Here is a 19082-nt window from a genome sequence, read left to right as displayed (position 1 = left end):
ATTTTTTTCAACCAAACATAAAATGAAAGGACTAAAAAGTAAAAGAAAAAAATCGACTAAAAAAAAAGATGATATTTTGGTCTTATTATAAATAAATAAATTAATAAATAAAATTTTGTTCAATCAAATATTTATTAATGTTTTTTTTTTTAATATCTAAATTCTATATTAGAGGAAGTGGTTAGATTCATATATATAATCTTAACTAATGCGATTCATATAATATAATCTTAACTAATGCCTTATAAAAATTCACATAAAAATTTGGTACGTTTCCCTCCAATCTATTTGGACTTGTGCAATTCATTACGGATTTCATTTTAATAATTTGAATCGTTCATTTTGTTAAGTACTTAATGTATTTCATCTATAAAAAACAAAAATTAGATTAATCTGATAACTATAATTTGTTCAATTTATTACGTTTCTCACTAAAAAAAAATATATATGATTTATTTTTAAAAAATACAATTGTTATCTATTTGTTTAGTGAAAAATTAAAAATGTTACAATTATCAGATCGATTTAATTTTTTATATAAATGAAATACAGGAAATATCTGACAAAATAAATAATTTAAATTATCAAAATAAATTTCATAATAAATCTTACGGATCCAAACAACACCTTCCAATTCAAAATCTAGAGGGGACTCGGGATCCTCTCCAAATATAATTTTGTTTGGTGAGTTTCTCAACTGTACAGGGTGGAGGGGAGGCACCAGTTAAAGCAGGCAGGCAGGCAAACATTTAAAGCCGCTATGGAAATCGGTGGGACATGTTTACCTCTTTCTATTCTCCCCATTTATTGTTACAGCTCTCTAACCAACTCTCTCTTTTCTCTCTCTGAGCGGAGTGTGTGTGTGAAACTAAGCAAAATTTCAACAAAACAGATTCATGAAAGCTATATAGTACATGGTAGCTAAAGCACTTTTTGAGGAGGTGATCCATTTTGTATTTTGATAATTTAGAGCCCAAAAAAGTCTATTAAGTTTGAGAGAATGTCGATTTATACAGTGAAGGTGGAAGAATCGACTCCGGCGACCGATCAAAAGCCGTCGGCGGGGCCTGTGTATCGCTGCATTTATGCAAAAAACGCTCTCATGGATCTCCCACCCGGGTTGGACTCGCTCTGGGACTTCTTCAGGTACATAAAACACACACTCCACCCACACTCACTCTCTCTCTCTCACACACACACACACATATCTTTCTCACACACATGTTGTAGGATTGGGCCTCTCTCACGTTGATGAGATCTAAACATGAGAGAATTTAAGAGACTGATAGAGGCCATTACGGGTCTTATAAGAGATATAAACAATTTAAATTATTAAATCGAGACTTATAATAATTTCTATAACTTTTCAATTTCTTTCATGTTAAGATTTCAACATGAGCGAAATCCTACGTAATAATGAGAATATATACCAACATGATGCATTTATAATTTTACTCCGAATAAGTTTACACACACACAACCAATTATAAAACCAATTGCATAAAAATCTTGACCCATACATATTAGAGAGTGAAGGTCATCATAAAAATGTAATTTTACTCAAATTGTTCTATTTATGTTTTACGTGGTTGGTTTCTTATTTGTAAATTTATCGCTTTATGTCTAAATTATTTTTTGTGATTTGATGAATTAGAGATTTTTATATGAAATTTTTATATATAATGATATGATTTCTTTTGATTTGTTCATTTAAAATCAAACATTCACTATTTTTGACTCATAATTTATCAAAATACTACTATTAGATTATTTTTGAATTTTATTTTTCTATTAGAATTCATCAGATCAGATGCATCACAATGTGATGTGGGCTTGAATGGCTTAAATTCGTGGATCAGGGTAGTTATATGTCCCTGTCCCCTGTACGTGGGTTTCTCATAATTCTCTAACCAATTAGTCAATTGATTATGAAACTCTTCATTTATCTCTTGCAACTCTAATAATCTCATGTATTGAGATTTTCATTTCAATCATGCAATAAAGAAGATTTTGATTCTCAAATGTGTTAGGACCCAATGTGACAACCAATTTTTTATTATTTAATTTATTTATTATTTGACATATAATGATTTGTTATTGATGGGATCACAATGAATCCCACATTCTATCATTGTACATTAACATGTATGGTGTCATGTCAAATAATAAATAAATTTAGTAAAAATATTTAGGCCTCGTTTGGCAAGAGGCTATTTTAGTCAATTAGCCAAAAAGTTACTAAATTAGCCAAAAAGCCAACAACTCATACCAAAAAGTCAAAGATTCTCTTTTCTTTCTACTTTTTGCACATCTTTTTGTAATTAGCTAAAAAGTCATCCCAAACATACAAGTTTTTTTTACCTACCTTTTTAGCCAAATAGCCAAAAAGTTACTAAATTAGCCTGTTCCCAAACGAGGCCTTAGCCATTCTTACATTATTGATTAATTGTGTTTTAGTATTAGTCATATTTAGGTTTGGTTTGGCTATGGCTAAAAGCATAGTTTATTGGCTGCTTTTTTCCTTTTTTTTTTTATTATTATTATTATTAAATAAAAAGACTGAATTCATTTGTCAGATACATTTCCTACAAAAAAAAAAAAAAAAAAAAAAGTTTAACTTTAGCTACTAAAAAAAATCCAATAGAATAAGTCAAAAATTTAGGAATGTGCACAATAAATTAATTTTTTTTAATATTAAGATTTTTACGAACTTATTCTTTAATTAATAAATTAAAGGTTCAGAGGTTGGTGCGTGCGAGTCGAAACGTCAGAAAATGGAATCCGGATCCTCGGCCGCCCTACCCGGCGGCCCTACCCGGCAGCCCCCCAAAACGACGTCGTTTTGGAGGTTTTTTTTTTTTTTTTTTTTTTTTTTTCTTTCTTTTCTTCTTCTTCGTTCTTTCCTTCTTCTCCATTTTTTCCGACGAGCTGCCATAACCAGAGGGGAGGGGAGGGAGGAGGCTGCGCGTCGCAGCCCGTCGCCTCGCCGCCGGCGCGTCGCAGCCCGTCACCTCGTCGCAGCAGCTACACCGCCGTCGCCTCCGCCTCCTCCTCCTCCCCCACTGGTTATGGCCCCCTCCAGTCCGGCCCTTCCCTTCCTCCTCCTCCCTCCTCCTTCCTCCCTCCCTCCCTCTTCCTCTCCTTCCTCCCTCTCTTCCTCTGCGTTTTTTTTTTTTTTTGAAAATTTACCCCCAAAACGACGTCGTTTTGGGGGCTGCCGGAAACGGCCGCCGGGTAGGGCGGCCGAGAATCCGGACTCCAGAAAATGATGTTGAAGGAGATAGCGGACCAATCAAAACTAATAGCATTAAAAGTGTCAGTATATAAGCAAATTATTTTGACAAGTCAAATTATTTATTTATTTATTTTTGAAATTAGATGTTTAAAATTGTCACACTTTCTAAACAATTTTATTTTTTATTTTTTTATTTTTAAACCTATCATGTGTTGTCGGTTGACCTTCTTACAAAGTGGACAATTGGAGAGAAACCTTTATTTATTTCGTGTGGAAAAAGTGGAAGGTAAAAAACAAAATTACAATAATTTTTCCTAACGTTTGAATTTATAATAAATTTATGATTTTAATATAATTATATTGATATTTTTTTTAGTAAATTTAAAGAGATTAAATTAACGTAGAAAGTGCGGAGATACAAAAATAAATAAGATAAAATATATATTTTAGTATAAAGAATATGAAAATATAATTTTTTTTTTTATATAACTAATAAATTTATGATTAAAAGTTAAGGAAACTCAATGCAATTATTTGGTAAAAAATTATGTAAAATTAATAAAAATTACATGATTAATTTTTTAAAATTAATTTTACATGATCATCATCCAAACACATAATAAAAATTAATTTGGTAAAAAAAATAAATAAATGTCTAAAAGATTTATCAATTTTTCATAATTTTATTTTTAATAGATAGAAATAATTTTTAAAAATTCAAAAATATTTGTTTGACATTTATTTTTGTCAAATTAGTTTATGTTTTATCAAATTGACAATTTTATCCTTGGAAAATCTAATTATATATTTAATTGTCCTTATTTGGAACAAGATTCAAAATTCAGAGTCAAATGTGTCATAATTGAAAAGTCAGAAACCAAAGTGACACAAGCCCCAAACTATAGGAACTATTTGTGTAATTTACCCATATATTTAATATTAGACATATTTTAAGAATAAATATAGAATTTCTTAATCAAGTTTTAGAATATTAATAAATATGCCAAATATACATTCATATATATATTTTTTTATTTCGGTTATAAGAAATTTTACAATATTTTTACCATTTTAAAAAATAAATAAGTGGGCAATGTGATGGTTGGGCATGAACCAAAACGATTATCTAAAAATTAGATTGATATATAGCATAAAAATCAACAAAATCTAGTTTCTACACTATTTTTAGTATTTGATCTAATATTAGCTCATACCCATTAGAACTTAATAAATTATTAAGCATAAGCTTAAATTGATTAATATTAACTATTTTCACTAATTGACCGATCAATTTTTAAATCGAGCCCAATATAGCACTAGAACAAGCTCCATATTTTAGGTTGACCAAGTATTATATAATTTTTTCATATATAAATATACTTCATTATTTGTGTAAGAATTTTTAATATAAATATATAATTTTTTTACAAAAAATAAATAAATAAATATGCCCAAAATATACATACATTTTCTTATTTTGGTAATAAAAAATAATCATAATATATTTACCAATTTTAAAATAAAAAAATGAGTTAAGTGATCATGAATTGGGTATGAATGAAGATAATTCTCCAAGAATTTAATTGTTGGCATAAAAATTGATCTTAATCTAACTTCTAAACTATTTTTAGTATTTAATGTAAGTACTATCCTTCAAATTAGTTCATACTATTTAAAACTGAGAAATTATAATATAATTTAAATATATAATTTAAATTAATTACTATTACCAACTATTTCTATTAATTGACCAGGTCGAAATTATGTTTAGAACAATGCCCATATTTTAAGTTGACCTTGGATAGTTTTTTTACATGTAAATACACTTAACTATTAATGTAATAATTTTAAATATAAATATAAAATTTTATCAAAATTTGAATTTTTTAATAACTATGCATAAATATGTACATATTTCTTATTTTATTATAAAAATACTAACATATATTTATTTACCAATTTAATAAATAAATAAGTTGAGTGATTCATGCTTAAGTATAGACTAAGACAATTATCTAATGATTATGTCATGGCCAAGTTGAAAACACAAGAAACCAAGTCAAGGTCAATATGGCTACGTTTGTTTCCATCATGAATCACATATGCTTCCGTACTTTTAGTGTCTCGCAGAATTATAAATTCTCAGAAATTATAATTTTATGCCTAAGTAGACATATTTTTAAACTTTTACAAAATAGACAATGGTTAATTAATAAATTTACAAATATAATTTATTATATGATTGGCTATTTCTGATATAAAATAAACTAAATTACAAAATTTATAAGACAAAAGACATTTATATTTCATTGTAAATATAATTTTTGTAATTTTATTGTCACTTTTTAAAAAATACATTTCTTATAAATAAATTTTATGTTATTTATTTAAATTTGTACATAGCACATGTATTATGGTTTATAAAATAATTTAAAAAAATTACATCGGTGCTATGAAAATCTCTTAAAAAAAAGGTGAGTGAGATAGAAGAATATGAAAACTGCCCAATGTGAGATGCCAAAACTAGTGAGTGTGAGAAAATTTAAAAGTTGTACCTAATATGTAAATGCTGATTTCAATAAAGATGAGAGGATAAGGATCACTGGTAGTTTATTGTTTGTTATTTTGATTTTGTTAATCAAATTTTCGATTTAAACAAATTTTGCTAGATTGAGTTTCACAAAACAATTATTATTATTATTATTATTCTTATTATATGGCAAACTAAAAAAAGTGTAATTAGTAAAAAATAATAATAATAATTATTGAGTTTCACATAGTTTACGATATCATCTAATATATGACAAACTAAAATTATGAAATCCTTAGAAAATAATAATGTATTTATATTTTATCATAGGTGTAGTTTTTGTTCCTAAAAATAAAAATTAAAAAGTATAATTTTATAATTTATCATAATTTTTGTTTAATTTTTACTAATTACATTATGATTCATGTTATTGTTATTTAAAACTTAAAACATAGCATTAATGGTAGGGGGAAAAAAAATCATAAGCGAAATTGTGATAAAAATAGTTAAAATTTAATTAATTTTTTTTTACTATTTAATTTTAATTTTAATTTTAAAACTAGTTATTAATTATTTATTTGAAACCATAATGTAAAAAAAGGGGCAATAACAAGTTGGTTATGTAGACTGGATTTATTTATCAAAAAACTTAAACTCTAACTTTCAGTTATAAATTATCACTCTAAAAATATATTTTAGAAAAAATACGATTCAACTATTTGCACTTCTCATATTATATTTCAATATAAATTAGTTCAAATAAACTAAAAATGAATAAAAAACTCACTAAGACAATTCAAAAAATCTCAATCATTTAGCACTTTAATAAATTTATCAGTATCATTATTAATCATTCTACAAATACAAAATAAATATAAAAAAATCTCAAAAAAATTTCATTATCAAAGGTAAATGCGTTAATATATATATATATATATATATAAGATTTATGCATAAATAAGTCCAATCAACCAAAAAGGGTACTTTGTGATTAGGGTCGTGCAAAATATTGTTCAATTTGCTAAAATCACATCAATCTGTTTTGTTCTATCCACTAACTGCTGATTAAATTTTAAAATTTATAATCTTCTTTTGAAACTGCACCGTTCCGCTCCATTATAGTTGATACATATATATTTTTAGCTTCTAATGAAATATTAAAGTAAAAACAAATGTGAGAGAGATTTAAAATATGAAATTTGTTACAAATTATAATTATATATATGAAAAATAGTGTAAAATTAGTTTGTGTTATATTTAGGAAAAATATTATACAAATTAATATTATATAAACATTTGATAATTAATTAAAAATATTTTTTAATTTATCTCAAATCGTGATTTAATTATCCATTAATCCATCATTAAATTAACAATTTGACTCTCAAAACATCCAACTTGTGGCCGGTCTGGAATTATTAGTACAAACATACCGCCCAACCAATGCAAGAAATAAAAAATTGGTACAAACCTATGACCCACCCACCCAGCTAACCCTGAATTATATATGTAATAAAAGTATATGTGATTTGGCCCATGCAGGTCTCGAACCTGCGACCTTCGCGTTATTAGCACGACGCTCTAACCAGCTGAGCTAATAGGCCAGTCGTTTCTATTAAAGTTTCGTAAAATCCTAAAACTAAACTTTAGGGTTGAGCTGTTGCTAGAATGTATGACTTTGAATTGAATTCATCCAATTTACTTACACACTCAAATTCGAAATCATGGTGGCAGTAGTTCTGTTCAGAGGAACCCCAAAAATCGTATGCTGGGTCGTCGTCAAATCATCGACTCAAAGGTACCCCTCTCTCTCTCTCTCTCTCTCTCTCTCTCTCTCTAAATGTGTATATATATATATTCCTATCATTCCAAATATTAATTTCGTATTTCATTTTTCATTATTTCAAAATATTAGTTTATTTTCAAAAATTGAAAACTAAAATAATACTATAAATTTTTTATTTTGTCCTTATTTTAAATTTATTAACAACACAAAAAGTACAATTATGATAATTGATATTTCGAAAAAAATGTACTATCCAAGGATAATTTTGAAAAAGTAATCAATTTGCTTGGTTAAGTTTTTCAAAAAATACTTTTCAGAAAATTTTATTTTATTGTTTTTCGTATTTTTTTGTTTTTATTGAATTTTTTTAATATTTTAAGCAATTTTTTTTTTTACTTTTTAGATATAGCTAATGTAAATATACCTAAAAAGTAAAAAATTTGTGAAAAAAACCTTATAAAAATTCATCAAATACCAAAGATACAAAATAAAAAATACGAGAATTCAGTACATTTTTTATATTTTTTAAAATATTTTTTTTATAAATTTTTTACTTATTTTTTATATTTTTTAAAATATTTTTTTTATAAATTTTTTACTTTTTAGATATATCTAAGTAAGGTGCATATAAAAAAGTAAAAAAAAAATGTTTAAGATTTTAAAAATATTTACTAAAAATAAAAAAATACGAAAATCAAAAAATTTTATTTTCAAAAACTTAATCCAAAAAATTCAAACTAAACACAGAGATATTTTTAATGTGCGATAATTGTAAATTCCAAAAGAGATTATTATTTTGGAACGAAAGAAGCATATATATGTATATATATAAGTATATATGTGCATATGTGCTTCAACCCAGAATGAAAATACCATTATCAATCATATCACTTTAATCAGTATAAAGAAAGGAGGATGCACCAATAAATCCCAAATCTTTATCTTATGACTCATTTGGTCCTACATTTTATCTTATGATCCAATTAGTCCCAAGCTAATGTTAATGACAAAATAACTAATGTTACACTATGTTTTGCGCTTTTTAGTAAGGGTAAATGAGGAAAACCCCAATGTGGTATTGACTGAAATGCCTAAAACTCTGTAGATGTTTGTTTTTCCTCCAAACACATCGTTACATCGATGTTAATGGCCTTTTTTTGGGGTTGGTGTTTATCACCATCAACATCACTAAAAAAACATCATCGAAAATCATCAATATCATAAAAACATCATCAAACATCATCAACTACATCACCAACATCACTAAAAAAACTTCATCAAAAAACATCATAAAAATATCATCAAACATCAACAACATCAAACATCAACAAAACATCATCAAAAAAACATCAACAACATCCAACTTTAAAAAAACATCATCAAACATCAAACATCACGAACATTAATCATCAGCATGTGAACATCAAACATTCCGGTTTATCAAATTTTTATAGGGTTTTTGTTTGAAATATGATCATCAACGTGTGAACCCTATAATCATCAACATGTGAACATCAAACCCTCATCCTGAAGACTCAATCGTATCGCATCGCACCCTCATCCGCTCCTCCAACTGCGAGATCCAGATCCACCACCACCGCTAGATCTCAGTTTCACCTCTGTCGAAGTCACCGCCGTCAACGACCGAAGACGAAGAATCACAGTCGCTACGGCAATCGTTCGGCAAGATCGGCGGCGTCCGGGGATATCTCCCTCTCTCTCTCTCTCTCTCTCTCTCTCTGCGTCGCTCCTCCCCCGCTACTCCTCCGCCCTTCTCCGTTGCTCCAATCGCACCCTCATCCGCTCCTCCAATCGCGAGATCCAGATCCACGACATAAATCTTCTATCCACAACTCACCTTTCCACAAAACCCTTTTGCAGAGTTCTTGGTCTAAAAACAGAGAAGAAGAGCAATTATAATGATGACAAAGATCGGCTTATAATTATATCGATTTTGCAGAACAGTGTGATGGATCAGTGGGTGCGTTGCATATATAGAGAGAGAGAAAGAGAGAGTAATGTTCTACTCTACAAAGACGCAAATCTCCATAAAAATATATGTTGATGTTTGATGTATATGTTGATGTTTGTGGAATGGTTGTTTGTTTAGTGATGTATAATGTATATGTTGATGTTTGATGTATATTTTTTTTAGTGATGTTTGATGTATATGTTTTTATGATGTTGCAGATTTTTAGGAAACAAACATTCCACAAAAGGGGTACTATTGTAATCTGCAAAATAATCAAAATTAAATAAACAACATTACCAAAATAAATGGTTTAGGCCTCGTTTGGCAAGTGACTATTTTAGCCAAAAAGTCAAAAAGTTACTAAAAAAATCAAAAAGCCAACAACATATACCAAAAAGTCAAAGATTCCGTTTTCTCTCTACTTTTTACACATCTTTTCGTAAAAAACTAAAAAGTCATCCCAAACATACTAGTTTTTTTTACATCACATTTTAGCCAAAAAGTCAAAAAGTTACTAAAAAAGCCTATTCCCAAACGAGGCCTAAGAAAATTTTTAAGACTAAATGGTTCAACTTTTCAGAAAATAGGATTTATGCGTAAATTTTCCATAAAGAAAAGCAAGATGAAAGCCCATTAAGTTCCATGATTTGTAGTTCCAGATAAGATAAGAAATGACTAATCATCAATTTCAATGTGAATTTTTTTGAAAGGCGGGTCCGTATGTTTGGTTCACATATGAGGAGGCTTATGATGCTGCTCGTCGGATTGGTTCCGCAATCCGGAGCCGCGGCCTCAATCCTGTAAGTTTTAATTTTAATCAAACCATCGATTTCAAGTAAATATAGTTGTAACTGATTAGTGTATATTGTGGGATTATGTGTTTTCAGGGTGACCGGTGCGGTATATATGGATCCAATTGCCCCGAGTGGATAATCTCCATGGAGGTATACTTTATTGCTTTTCGCTTGTTTGATTTGTTAATAAGATTAGGTGGGATAGCTTACCTAGATTAACTTATTGAGAAAATGATATTTTAGTCATTTTACAGTCCATCCATAATAAAAGCTCATGTCACAAGTACAAGCCAAATGCAGTATAATTTTATCCCGGGGTAAAATAGTCCTATCACTCTTATCCACTAATCAGGCATGGCCAGAATGTAGGAAGAAACTTGTTGCCTCTATGTACACACATTTGCAATGGCAGTCTTTCTTGTTTATTATACTAGTGTTTTTCTTTACCTAATAGGCCAAAATCATTACCAATTTGAGTTACCTATTTGTCAGTGTTGGAAAGCTTATTTGACTTCCTAGTATTTTGTGAACATAATTATTTGATTTTTACACAGGCTTGTAACAGCCATTGCATAACCTATGTACCACTGTATGACACGCTCGGTATGTTTTCAACCTTTTCAATAAACGATTAGGCTGTTATTTTGAGCATTTGTGAGCTTGAAATGCAGAATACATGCTGAGTAAATTTAAATTTTATAGCCATTGAGTGAGTCTGTCTTGGTTCTGCTGGTGTCACAGGTGCAAATGCCGTGGAGTTCATCATCAACCATGCCGAAGTTTCCATAGCTTTTGTTCAAGAGAACAAGATACGGGCTGTATGTTTTCATTTCTTCTTCGTCGACCAAAAATTTATCAATTTGGGAATTATCATAATCAATATTCAGCAATATTTCTGTTTGGGAATTATACAACCACCAAACCTTCTTTATCATGATTGAAACCACACCTAAGACCCAAGATCGACCACCAGAGCTGCTCATATAGCTACATATCAAAGAGAAGAATACAATAATTTTATTAATTTTTTTTTTAAAAAAAAGAAAAACTTATACTATAGAATTATTAATTAGTATCGGTTTGATAAAGGAGCTTTTAAGCCCTTTTTCTTGCTGAGAAATGCCCCCTTGTGTGAAATGCTCGGGTGACTCTATTAACCAATCCAGTGAGCTGGTACCAATCCTAGAAAGAGAAGAAAGTTTGTAGAGCTTGAATCTGATTACACTCTACTTAATGAGCATATGTTTCTTTTGATTTGGCTATCCACATAGCTTCGTTGTTTTCAATTTTTGGTTTTACCATCTCCAAATGTTCAATGGGTAAATAATCCGGAAGGCTTTGATTCTCGATTAGTGAGATGAGTGGTATTAATAATCTATTTTTGTAATACTTAATTTTAACTCCTTGTGCAGATACTAACATGCCTCGCAAGGTGTACTTCACATCTAAAAAGTAGGTCATAACTCGTAAGGTTAATTTTGTTAGAATGACTATTACTTAACGCTCCTTTTGTTTTGGCAGAAAACACGTGTTCTACGAAACATACTTTCCAAAATTTTTTTGCCTATATTTGGTTGTGACCTTGAAACTAATTTGCTATTGGTAGTATTAGTGGTGGTGGTGGTGGTTGTAACAATGGTGGTGGAAGTGGTAGTCGTGGTGGCAATGGTGGTGTGGTGTTGGAGGTAGTTGTGATGGCGTCGTGGTAGAGGTGGTAGTGTGGGCATTGGTAAGTTATAATACCAAATCAAACCAAGTCTTAAGTTCCATCAAATGGGGTCGGCTGCATGAATCCTTCTTCTCCACTTGACTCCATTTAAGGTTATTTCGTTAGTCAAATTAAGGATATTCATATTTCTATTTACTATACTAGTTCACGTCAATGTAGGTCTATCCCATCCCTAGCACTCTCATCTACCGTCAGTGTATTGCATCTCTTTACTACTGCCTCTGTTGGTCTCCGTTGTATATAACCAAATCATCTCAATCTGTTCTTTCTCAACTTATATTCTATCGGTACTACTCCTATCCATTCTCGAATATACTTATTCCTAACTCTGTTTTTTATAGTCTTGCCACACGTCCACCTTTACATCCCCATCTCAACAACACTCATCTTCCCGACACTCATCCTCTCTATATGTTGTTTCTTAGCATCCGGAAAACATTTTTCCACTTTCAAAATTAGAAACATTTTCCGACCAAATAAGCTTTCCATTAACCACGAAAATGTTGTCTGTTGACTTTCATTTTTTGTCATACCAAACACCATAAAAATGTAGAAAACATTTTTTGCGAAACAAATGGAGCATAAATTTACATTCTGGGGATGTTACTAAAAACTGCTTCTTCCTTTGTTAAGCTATTGTCAGCTTTGGGGAGATTTCGAGTGGGCAAAAGAAGGAAGCTGAAGACCTCGGTGTATCTTGCTTCTCTTGGAAAGAATTTGCTCTATTGGTAAGTCCTTCACATCAATATTTTATTTTACAGCTCAAGTAGTCCATTCTTTGGTGGTTTAAGCAGTTGCTCAGTTTGATTGTTGTTGCCACCTCACCTTGTTTATCTATCTTTTTCAGGGAAATTTGGGTCACGAGCTTCCCAAAAAACAGAGAAGTGACATCTGCACGATAATGTATACGAGTGGAACGACAGGAGAGCCTAAAGGTGTTATTTTAACTAATGGGGCTATCATGGCAGAAGTTTTGTCTACAAACCAACTACTATTAGAAACTGTCGAAGCGGTAAAATTAGATTGTATATCTTTCATGTTTCAAAAGTGATTATTTCCGAACCTTGCTCTGAAATTTGAACCTAAGAAGTAATCTCATGTACCGACCGATGTTATGACCTACTTTTTGTAGAGCTAAAATGTCATCTTTGCAGTAATCATGTGATAATAGCACTAAAGAATATAACAATAACTTTTTCTCTTACAGGGAACAGAAGAAGATACATATTTCTCATTTCTTCCCTTAGCCCATATATATGATCAGATAATTGAAACCTATTGCATCTACAGCGGTTCTTCAATAGGATTTTGGCAAGGAGTAAGATTAACATTCATTTCTTGCCGTTGTTTATTATATTTCTTGTTAGTTCAATTTGGTCTTGCAACTCATTTTTTCTTTCTTTTTACTGAAAGGATGTCAGATATTTGATTGAGGACATTGTTGAACTGAAACCAACGATGTTTTGTGGGGTTCCTAGAGTTTATGACCGGATATACACAGGTACAAAAATCATCTTCGTATATGATCACATGCTTTGTTGATTCTTGTTTTGCTAACCATGGAAATAATTTGCATGTGGAGGTATAATGGAGAAAATCTCAGCAGGAGGAGCATTGAGGAAGACACTGTTTCAATATGCGTATAATTAGTACGTCCTATTGTAATCCTTTTTTGATTTTCTCTGTCACTTTATGCGTTATTTTACGGTACTTGATATGAGGAAGCTATTAACAGCAAACTGAGGAATCTGGAGAAGGGACTGCAACAAGACAAAGCAGCTCCTCTCTTGGACAAGCTCGTCTTTGATAAGGTCAGTTATGTATCCTCCCTAATCAGTATATCACAAAATTTATGTAAATACTTAGTAATTTTTGAATTTTGATTGTGGTAGATCAAACAAGGATTAGGGGGACGAGTTCGTATTCTGTTATCTGGGGCTGCACCGTTGCCAAGACATGTGGAGGAGTTTCTGAGGGTGACATGCTGCTGTGTCTTATCGCAAGGATACGGTATGGACGAATGACTTGATGAAAATTCAGGTCATGACGTTTAGGATAGCTTTGGAAGAAACTTCAATAATGACTATAAATTTATAGAAGTCTTTTCTTATTCTCGGAAATTTTGAAAAATTAGAGAAATAAGAATTACAGTGATCACAACCCCAATTAGCTAGCACATTTGCTACACTATTTATTTACAAACAAATCTATTGAACTTTATGTGGTTTAATTGACACTACTTTCCTTTTGGAAAGAGCTTTAGAAGGCCATTTTGGAAATTGAAAATGAAGTCAGTTAACAGAGTGCAAGCAACATTCTAGTGACCATTAGACGTGTGGCTTATTTAAGATTCTTTATGGATATATCTTAAGTTCTTGAATTGAATTCTTTTTCACCGGTTTTATGGATTCCTTTTCATTGAGTTGACTAACTGCTTCTCTAAAATCTCAACTAAATTTCAGGTCTTACTGAAAGCTGTGGTGGATGTTTTGCATCCATAGCCGATGAGTTCTCCATGATGGGAACAGTTGGAGTCCCCATGACAACCATCGAGACAAGGCTTGAGTCAGTGCCAGAACTGGGATACGATGCACTTGCCAGTGTGCCACGCGGAGAAATTTGCCTCAGGGGGAAAACCTTGTTCTCTGGCTACCACAAGCGGCAAGATCTAACTGAAGACGTGTTCATGGATGGGTGGTTCCATACAGGTCAGAATTTCTTAAAGAAATTTAAGCTATGATGAGTGTAGTCAAGTGCAGTACCTAAAAATAATGTTTGTTTTTAAGACAAATTGACTTAATTTGTGGCAGGTGTAGTCAATCTTGAACTATGTTTGTCTTTAGCCTTGTCACAATAAACCTTGAGTTCTCAATTTTATCAATTTAAATCCTATTCTTTTAATTTGTTTTCAATCTAAATCATTCGCCTATTTTCGTAAAGTAAAATCGATGGAAAAAAGAATATTTTAGTCATTAAATTCTTTGTAGGTATACATAAAATGTCTAAAAATATCATTTTTAATGAGTTTAACGACTAAAATATTCATGTTTTCATTGATTTTACTTAATAGAAATAGGCAAATGTTTTAGATTGAAAACAAATAAAAAATTTAGGATTTAAATTTATAAAATTAAAAATTCACGGTTTATTTTGTTACAAGACTTAAACTCTGGAGTGTTTTTAGCAATTTCTCCTTGTTTTTAAGACAATTGTTTAGTACCTAAAAACAATACAATTGCAGGTAACCAAAGAATGAATTTTTGTTTATTTTCCATCAAAACAGCTGAAGTATTTCTGTTTCCTAATGAACCGAACAAAACATTAGTGGAATACCGAAGTTCCTATGTTTCCACCAAAACATATTAAAAATGCAGTAAAAATATACTGAAACAATAAGTTGTTTCAACACGTATTAAAAATAATAACGCTGATTTCTATTTGCCTTTTTTTGACAAAAGAAAAATTTGAGAGTAAACAATATAGTATTAAATTTATTAGAGAATCCAAGAAACAAGAAAAGAGAAGAGATAGAGAGGAGAAGATTAAACAAGCATAATTAAAAGTCATTAAGATTTGTATAGGTTTTAGTTTTTGTTTCCAATATTTTCAAACGTTTTTTTTTTTCCTCTCATTTTCCTTATGTGTCCTTATGTTTCCATTTTCAAGCTAACCGAAACAATATACCAAAATGAATTTTTGATCCTTGCAGGTGACATTGGAGAATGGCAGCCTAATGGAGCAATGAAAATCATTGACAGGAAAAAAAACATTTTCAAGCTGTCTCAAGGGGAATATGTTGCTGTGGAAAGCATTGAAAGCACATTCTTGCAATGCCCTCTTGTGACATCTGTATGTCGATGATCAACCAACCATAGCACTCATAGCAGTAGTAAAAATGTTACTCGCTACAATATTGTATTTTTAAATGCTCCATTGAAACTAACAAATTCAGTAGTTTCTCTTATTCTTGAACGATGAAATTTGCTTGATTAGATTTTCACTGGTGCACAGATTTGGGTCTATGGCAACAGTTTCGAGTCCTTCCTTGTGGCCGTTGTGGTCCCCGATAGAAAGGCACTTGAGGAATGGGCGGTAAACAATAGTGAAACAGGAGATTTCAAATTATTGTGTGCAAGCTCAAAGGCAAGGAAGTACATTTTAGATGAACTCAATAGCACCGGTCAGAAAAACAAGGTATGTGAATAAACCCCTTAACTCCTTATTGCTAGTTCTAAGCTTAGTTATGTTTTTCCTATCTGACATGAAAGACATTCACAGCTTAGAGGTTTTGAAATGTTGAGAGCAGTTCATTTGGAGCCGTATCCTTTTGACATTGAAAGGGATCTGATAACTCCAACATTTAAACTGAAGAGGCCACAGTTGCTGAAATACTACAAGGTATGTTTGTTCTTTCTATTTCCCTTGGTTGTCTTCCTTCCCTTTTCTTTCCAAGCTCGTGGCTTAATTTCTACTGTAATGCTCCATTTGTTTTTGCCAAAAACAGAAATTGATGGAAAACTTTTTCATGGTTAACGGAAAAAGAGTTGATTTAGAAGGAAAATGTTTTTTTCTTTTTAAATGTTGAAAACATTTTTCCGAACTAGTTTTACAAATGGTACCACCACATCACTCTTACCGCCACTACCCTACCACCACCCAAACCCCGCCACCACCACCACCACTTTTTCCGCCGCCACCACACCAATAGCACAAACTACTAGCACATCCATTTTATAGTCACAATCAAGATTGTTAAAATCGGGATCATACGTTAGATCGTTGGAGGTATTTACAGGATCGAATCGTAGAATCGGATCAAGGATTGCAAGATCCTACCGAAATAGACAAATTACATACTAATTTAATTTAAATAAGCGCTTATTAAAAAGTATATACAAAATAAGCCTATATTCTACTAAAAAGAAATGAAGATATTGTGAAAAATATAATACTCCATGTAAAATGTAAATATAATATTATGCAATAGAAAACTCGATGATAAAAGTTTTGTGTTTCATCAAAGTTGAAGAAGAAGATTTCTATAACAGAATTGGATATGAAAATAGATTAAGAACTCAAAAGGGTGACTTAATCGAATAATAAGGTTTGTTGTTAGCATCGACAGTGGAGGGATTTGAGTTACGAAAATAGTCTCTCCAAAAATTTGAGTAAAGTTGCAATCATCTTGCCCTCTTTAGACCCCGCTAAAACAAAATTTGTTTTTCTGACTAGTTAGTTTTCTTAAATTACTGCTGCTGCCGCTACCACTTTTTTCAGTGCCGCCACACCAATAGAACAAAGTACTAGCATATCAGTTTTATGGTCACAACCCAAAAAATAAAATAAAAAATGTAGAAAATTTATCTGAAAAATGTTTTTCACATAAAATCTTTTCCCCATGAGAATGTTTTCTACCGAAAAAAAAGAAACATATGTCCCTTGCCGTCTTTCAAAGTTAGTCTGAGTGCTCAACCATTAGTAGTGGCAGTCAAACAAGTTGTTTCTGACTTTGGAGGGATTGGTGTTGAGCTTTCAAGCCTTTTAACTCCGCTTCTTTCTAGGAGAAGGTGGTTGTGACAGTTGAGGCATAATATGCCATCTGTAGGATTTCTCATAATTCAGATCAGGAATTGGCAGTTCGGACGAAGAGACCTCACCCTTGCCTATGCAAACTAGTTTCCTAGCATTGCAATTAGACACGAAGTAAGCCAAGTCTTCACTTTGTTGCATTGGTTGCAACAAAAGCTTGAGATGCTGCCTCATTTGTTGAAAATCTAATGCCGCAAAAAAGTGGACATAAAAGCTTTAACTGATCTCTTAACCGACCCTTGCTATTGAGTCTCTGGTTGCACCATGAAAGCTGATCGTTTGATGCTTCTCATTTCTCTTTTGTCAATGTCATCTGCAGGACTGCATTGATCAGTTGTACGATGAAGCCAAGGGAAAAAAGGAATGAAAGCGGTGCGGGAATGATATATAGAGACGAGTAACATGCTTTGCAGAATATGATTTCAGTGAGGCATAAGTTGATATATTTCCCCCTGGAAACTTTGGAGATGTTTATTCTTGTTCATGGTTGTGCTTAATTTAATATTTCATTCAAGTTTGTCGGATTAATCTTGTGTTTGCGATCATAAATGAATATGATTTAACTTGTTGGCACAATTACAAAAAAAACTCTTATGTTGTGTTTGGTTGGGAGATTTGAGAAGGGATTTGGAAAGGGAAATGAAAAAGGTAAATGAAATGTGAATAAAACATATTTATATTTCACATAGTTTTACACATATTTTCTCTTTCCCTTTCCAAACCCTTCTCTGAATTCCCCAACCAAACACAGCGTTAAGGTTTGAGATTTGTAACAAAATAAACATGAGTTTTTAAGTTTGTCAAATTAAATCATAATCTTTCAATTTATTATCAATTTAAATTATTTATCATTTTTCGTTAAGTAAGTGACGAAAAAAGAGTATTTTAGTCATTAAAAACAATATAAGTATACATTAAATGTGTAAAATATCATTTTTATTGTGTTTAATAATTAGAATATTCATGTTTGCCTTAATTTTACATTACGAAAATAGGTAAATAAATTAGATTGAAAACAAATCAAAAGTTTAGAGTTTAAATTGATAAAATTAAAAACTTAAGATTTATTTTTATTACAAAACTCAGTTCCTAAGTTTGGAAATTTTGAAAATTGTTGCTATTTTAAAAATAAAAAATAAAAACAACCCATTTGGTAATGTTTGTATTTTTTTCTTCTATTTTTAAAAATTTTAAAAATTATAACGAAAATTCGTTTGATGTTTATTTTTCTTATAAAAAAATTATTGATAGTTTTTTTTTTTTTTTTTGGGTAAAGAAAAATTTTCATTAAAAATATGAAATTAAAAGTATATGAAAAAAAGACGCATTTAGAGAGATTCAGAAAGTACAAACTCTTTTATTACTGCTAGTTACATTTTTACAATTAACCTTTTGGCCTCACAATTTATTTATTTATTTTTTATTATTTTTTTTTAAAGAAAACAGA

The 19082-nt window shown here is 30.8% G+C and overlaps 1 protein-coding gene and 1 non-coding gene across 3 annotated transcripts; one reads left to right on the top strand and one right to left on the bottom strand.

Moving 5' to 3' along the window:
- Positions 1 to 760: 760 nt before the first annotated feature.
- LOC114274576 (putative CoA ligase CCL6) lies at positions 761 to 18196 on the top strand. 2 transcript variants are annotated; one of them, XM_028216533.2, is made up of 19 exons: positions 761 to 1146; positions 7500 to 7563; positions 10234 to 10323; positions 10411 to 10467; positions 10872 to 10920; positions 11059 to 11135; positions 11730 to 11769; positions 12680 to 12774; positions 12894 to 13058; positions 13254 to 13364; positions 13460 to 13547; positions 13629 to 13695; positions 13782 to 13857; positions 13939 to 14056; positions 14509 to 14754; positions 15756 to 15895; positions 16058 to 16240; positions 16325 to 16444; positions 17955 to 18196. In XM_028216533.2, exons 1-19 carry the CDS (start codon positions 1001 to 1003, stop codon positions 18000 to 18002), a joined length of 1980 nt encoding a protein of 659 aa, XP_028072334.2. In that variant the 5' UTR covers positions 761 to 1000; the 3' UTR covers positions 18003 to 18196. The 2 variants fall into 2 exon arrangements, with proteins under 2 accessions (XP_028072334.2, XP_028072335.2); XM_028216534.2 differs by having other exon boundaries at positions 854 to 1146; positions 7503 to 7563.
- TRNAI-AAU (transfer RNA isoleucine (anticodon AAU)) lies at positions 7296 to 7369 on the bottom strand. The gene has a single exon. It is a non-coding gene; the product is annotated as a tRNA-Ile (tRNA).
- Positions 18197 to 19082: the final 886 nt, after the last annotated feature.

Source organism: Camellia sinensis, chromosome 3 (genome assembly GCF_055761805.1).
Source record: "Camellia sinensis isolate YWXY chromosome 3, ASM5576180v1, whole genome shotgun sequence".
Lineage (NCBI taxonomy): Eukaryota > Viridiplantae > Streptophyta > Magnoliopsida > Ericales > Theaceae > Camellia > Camellia sinensis.
The sequence above is the reverse complement of the archived record's forward strand: the minus strand, read 5'-3'. Positions and strand labels throughout refer to the sequence as shown.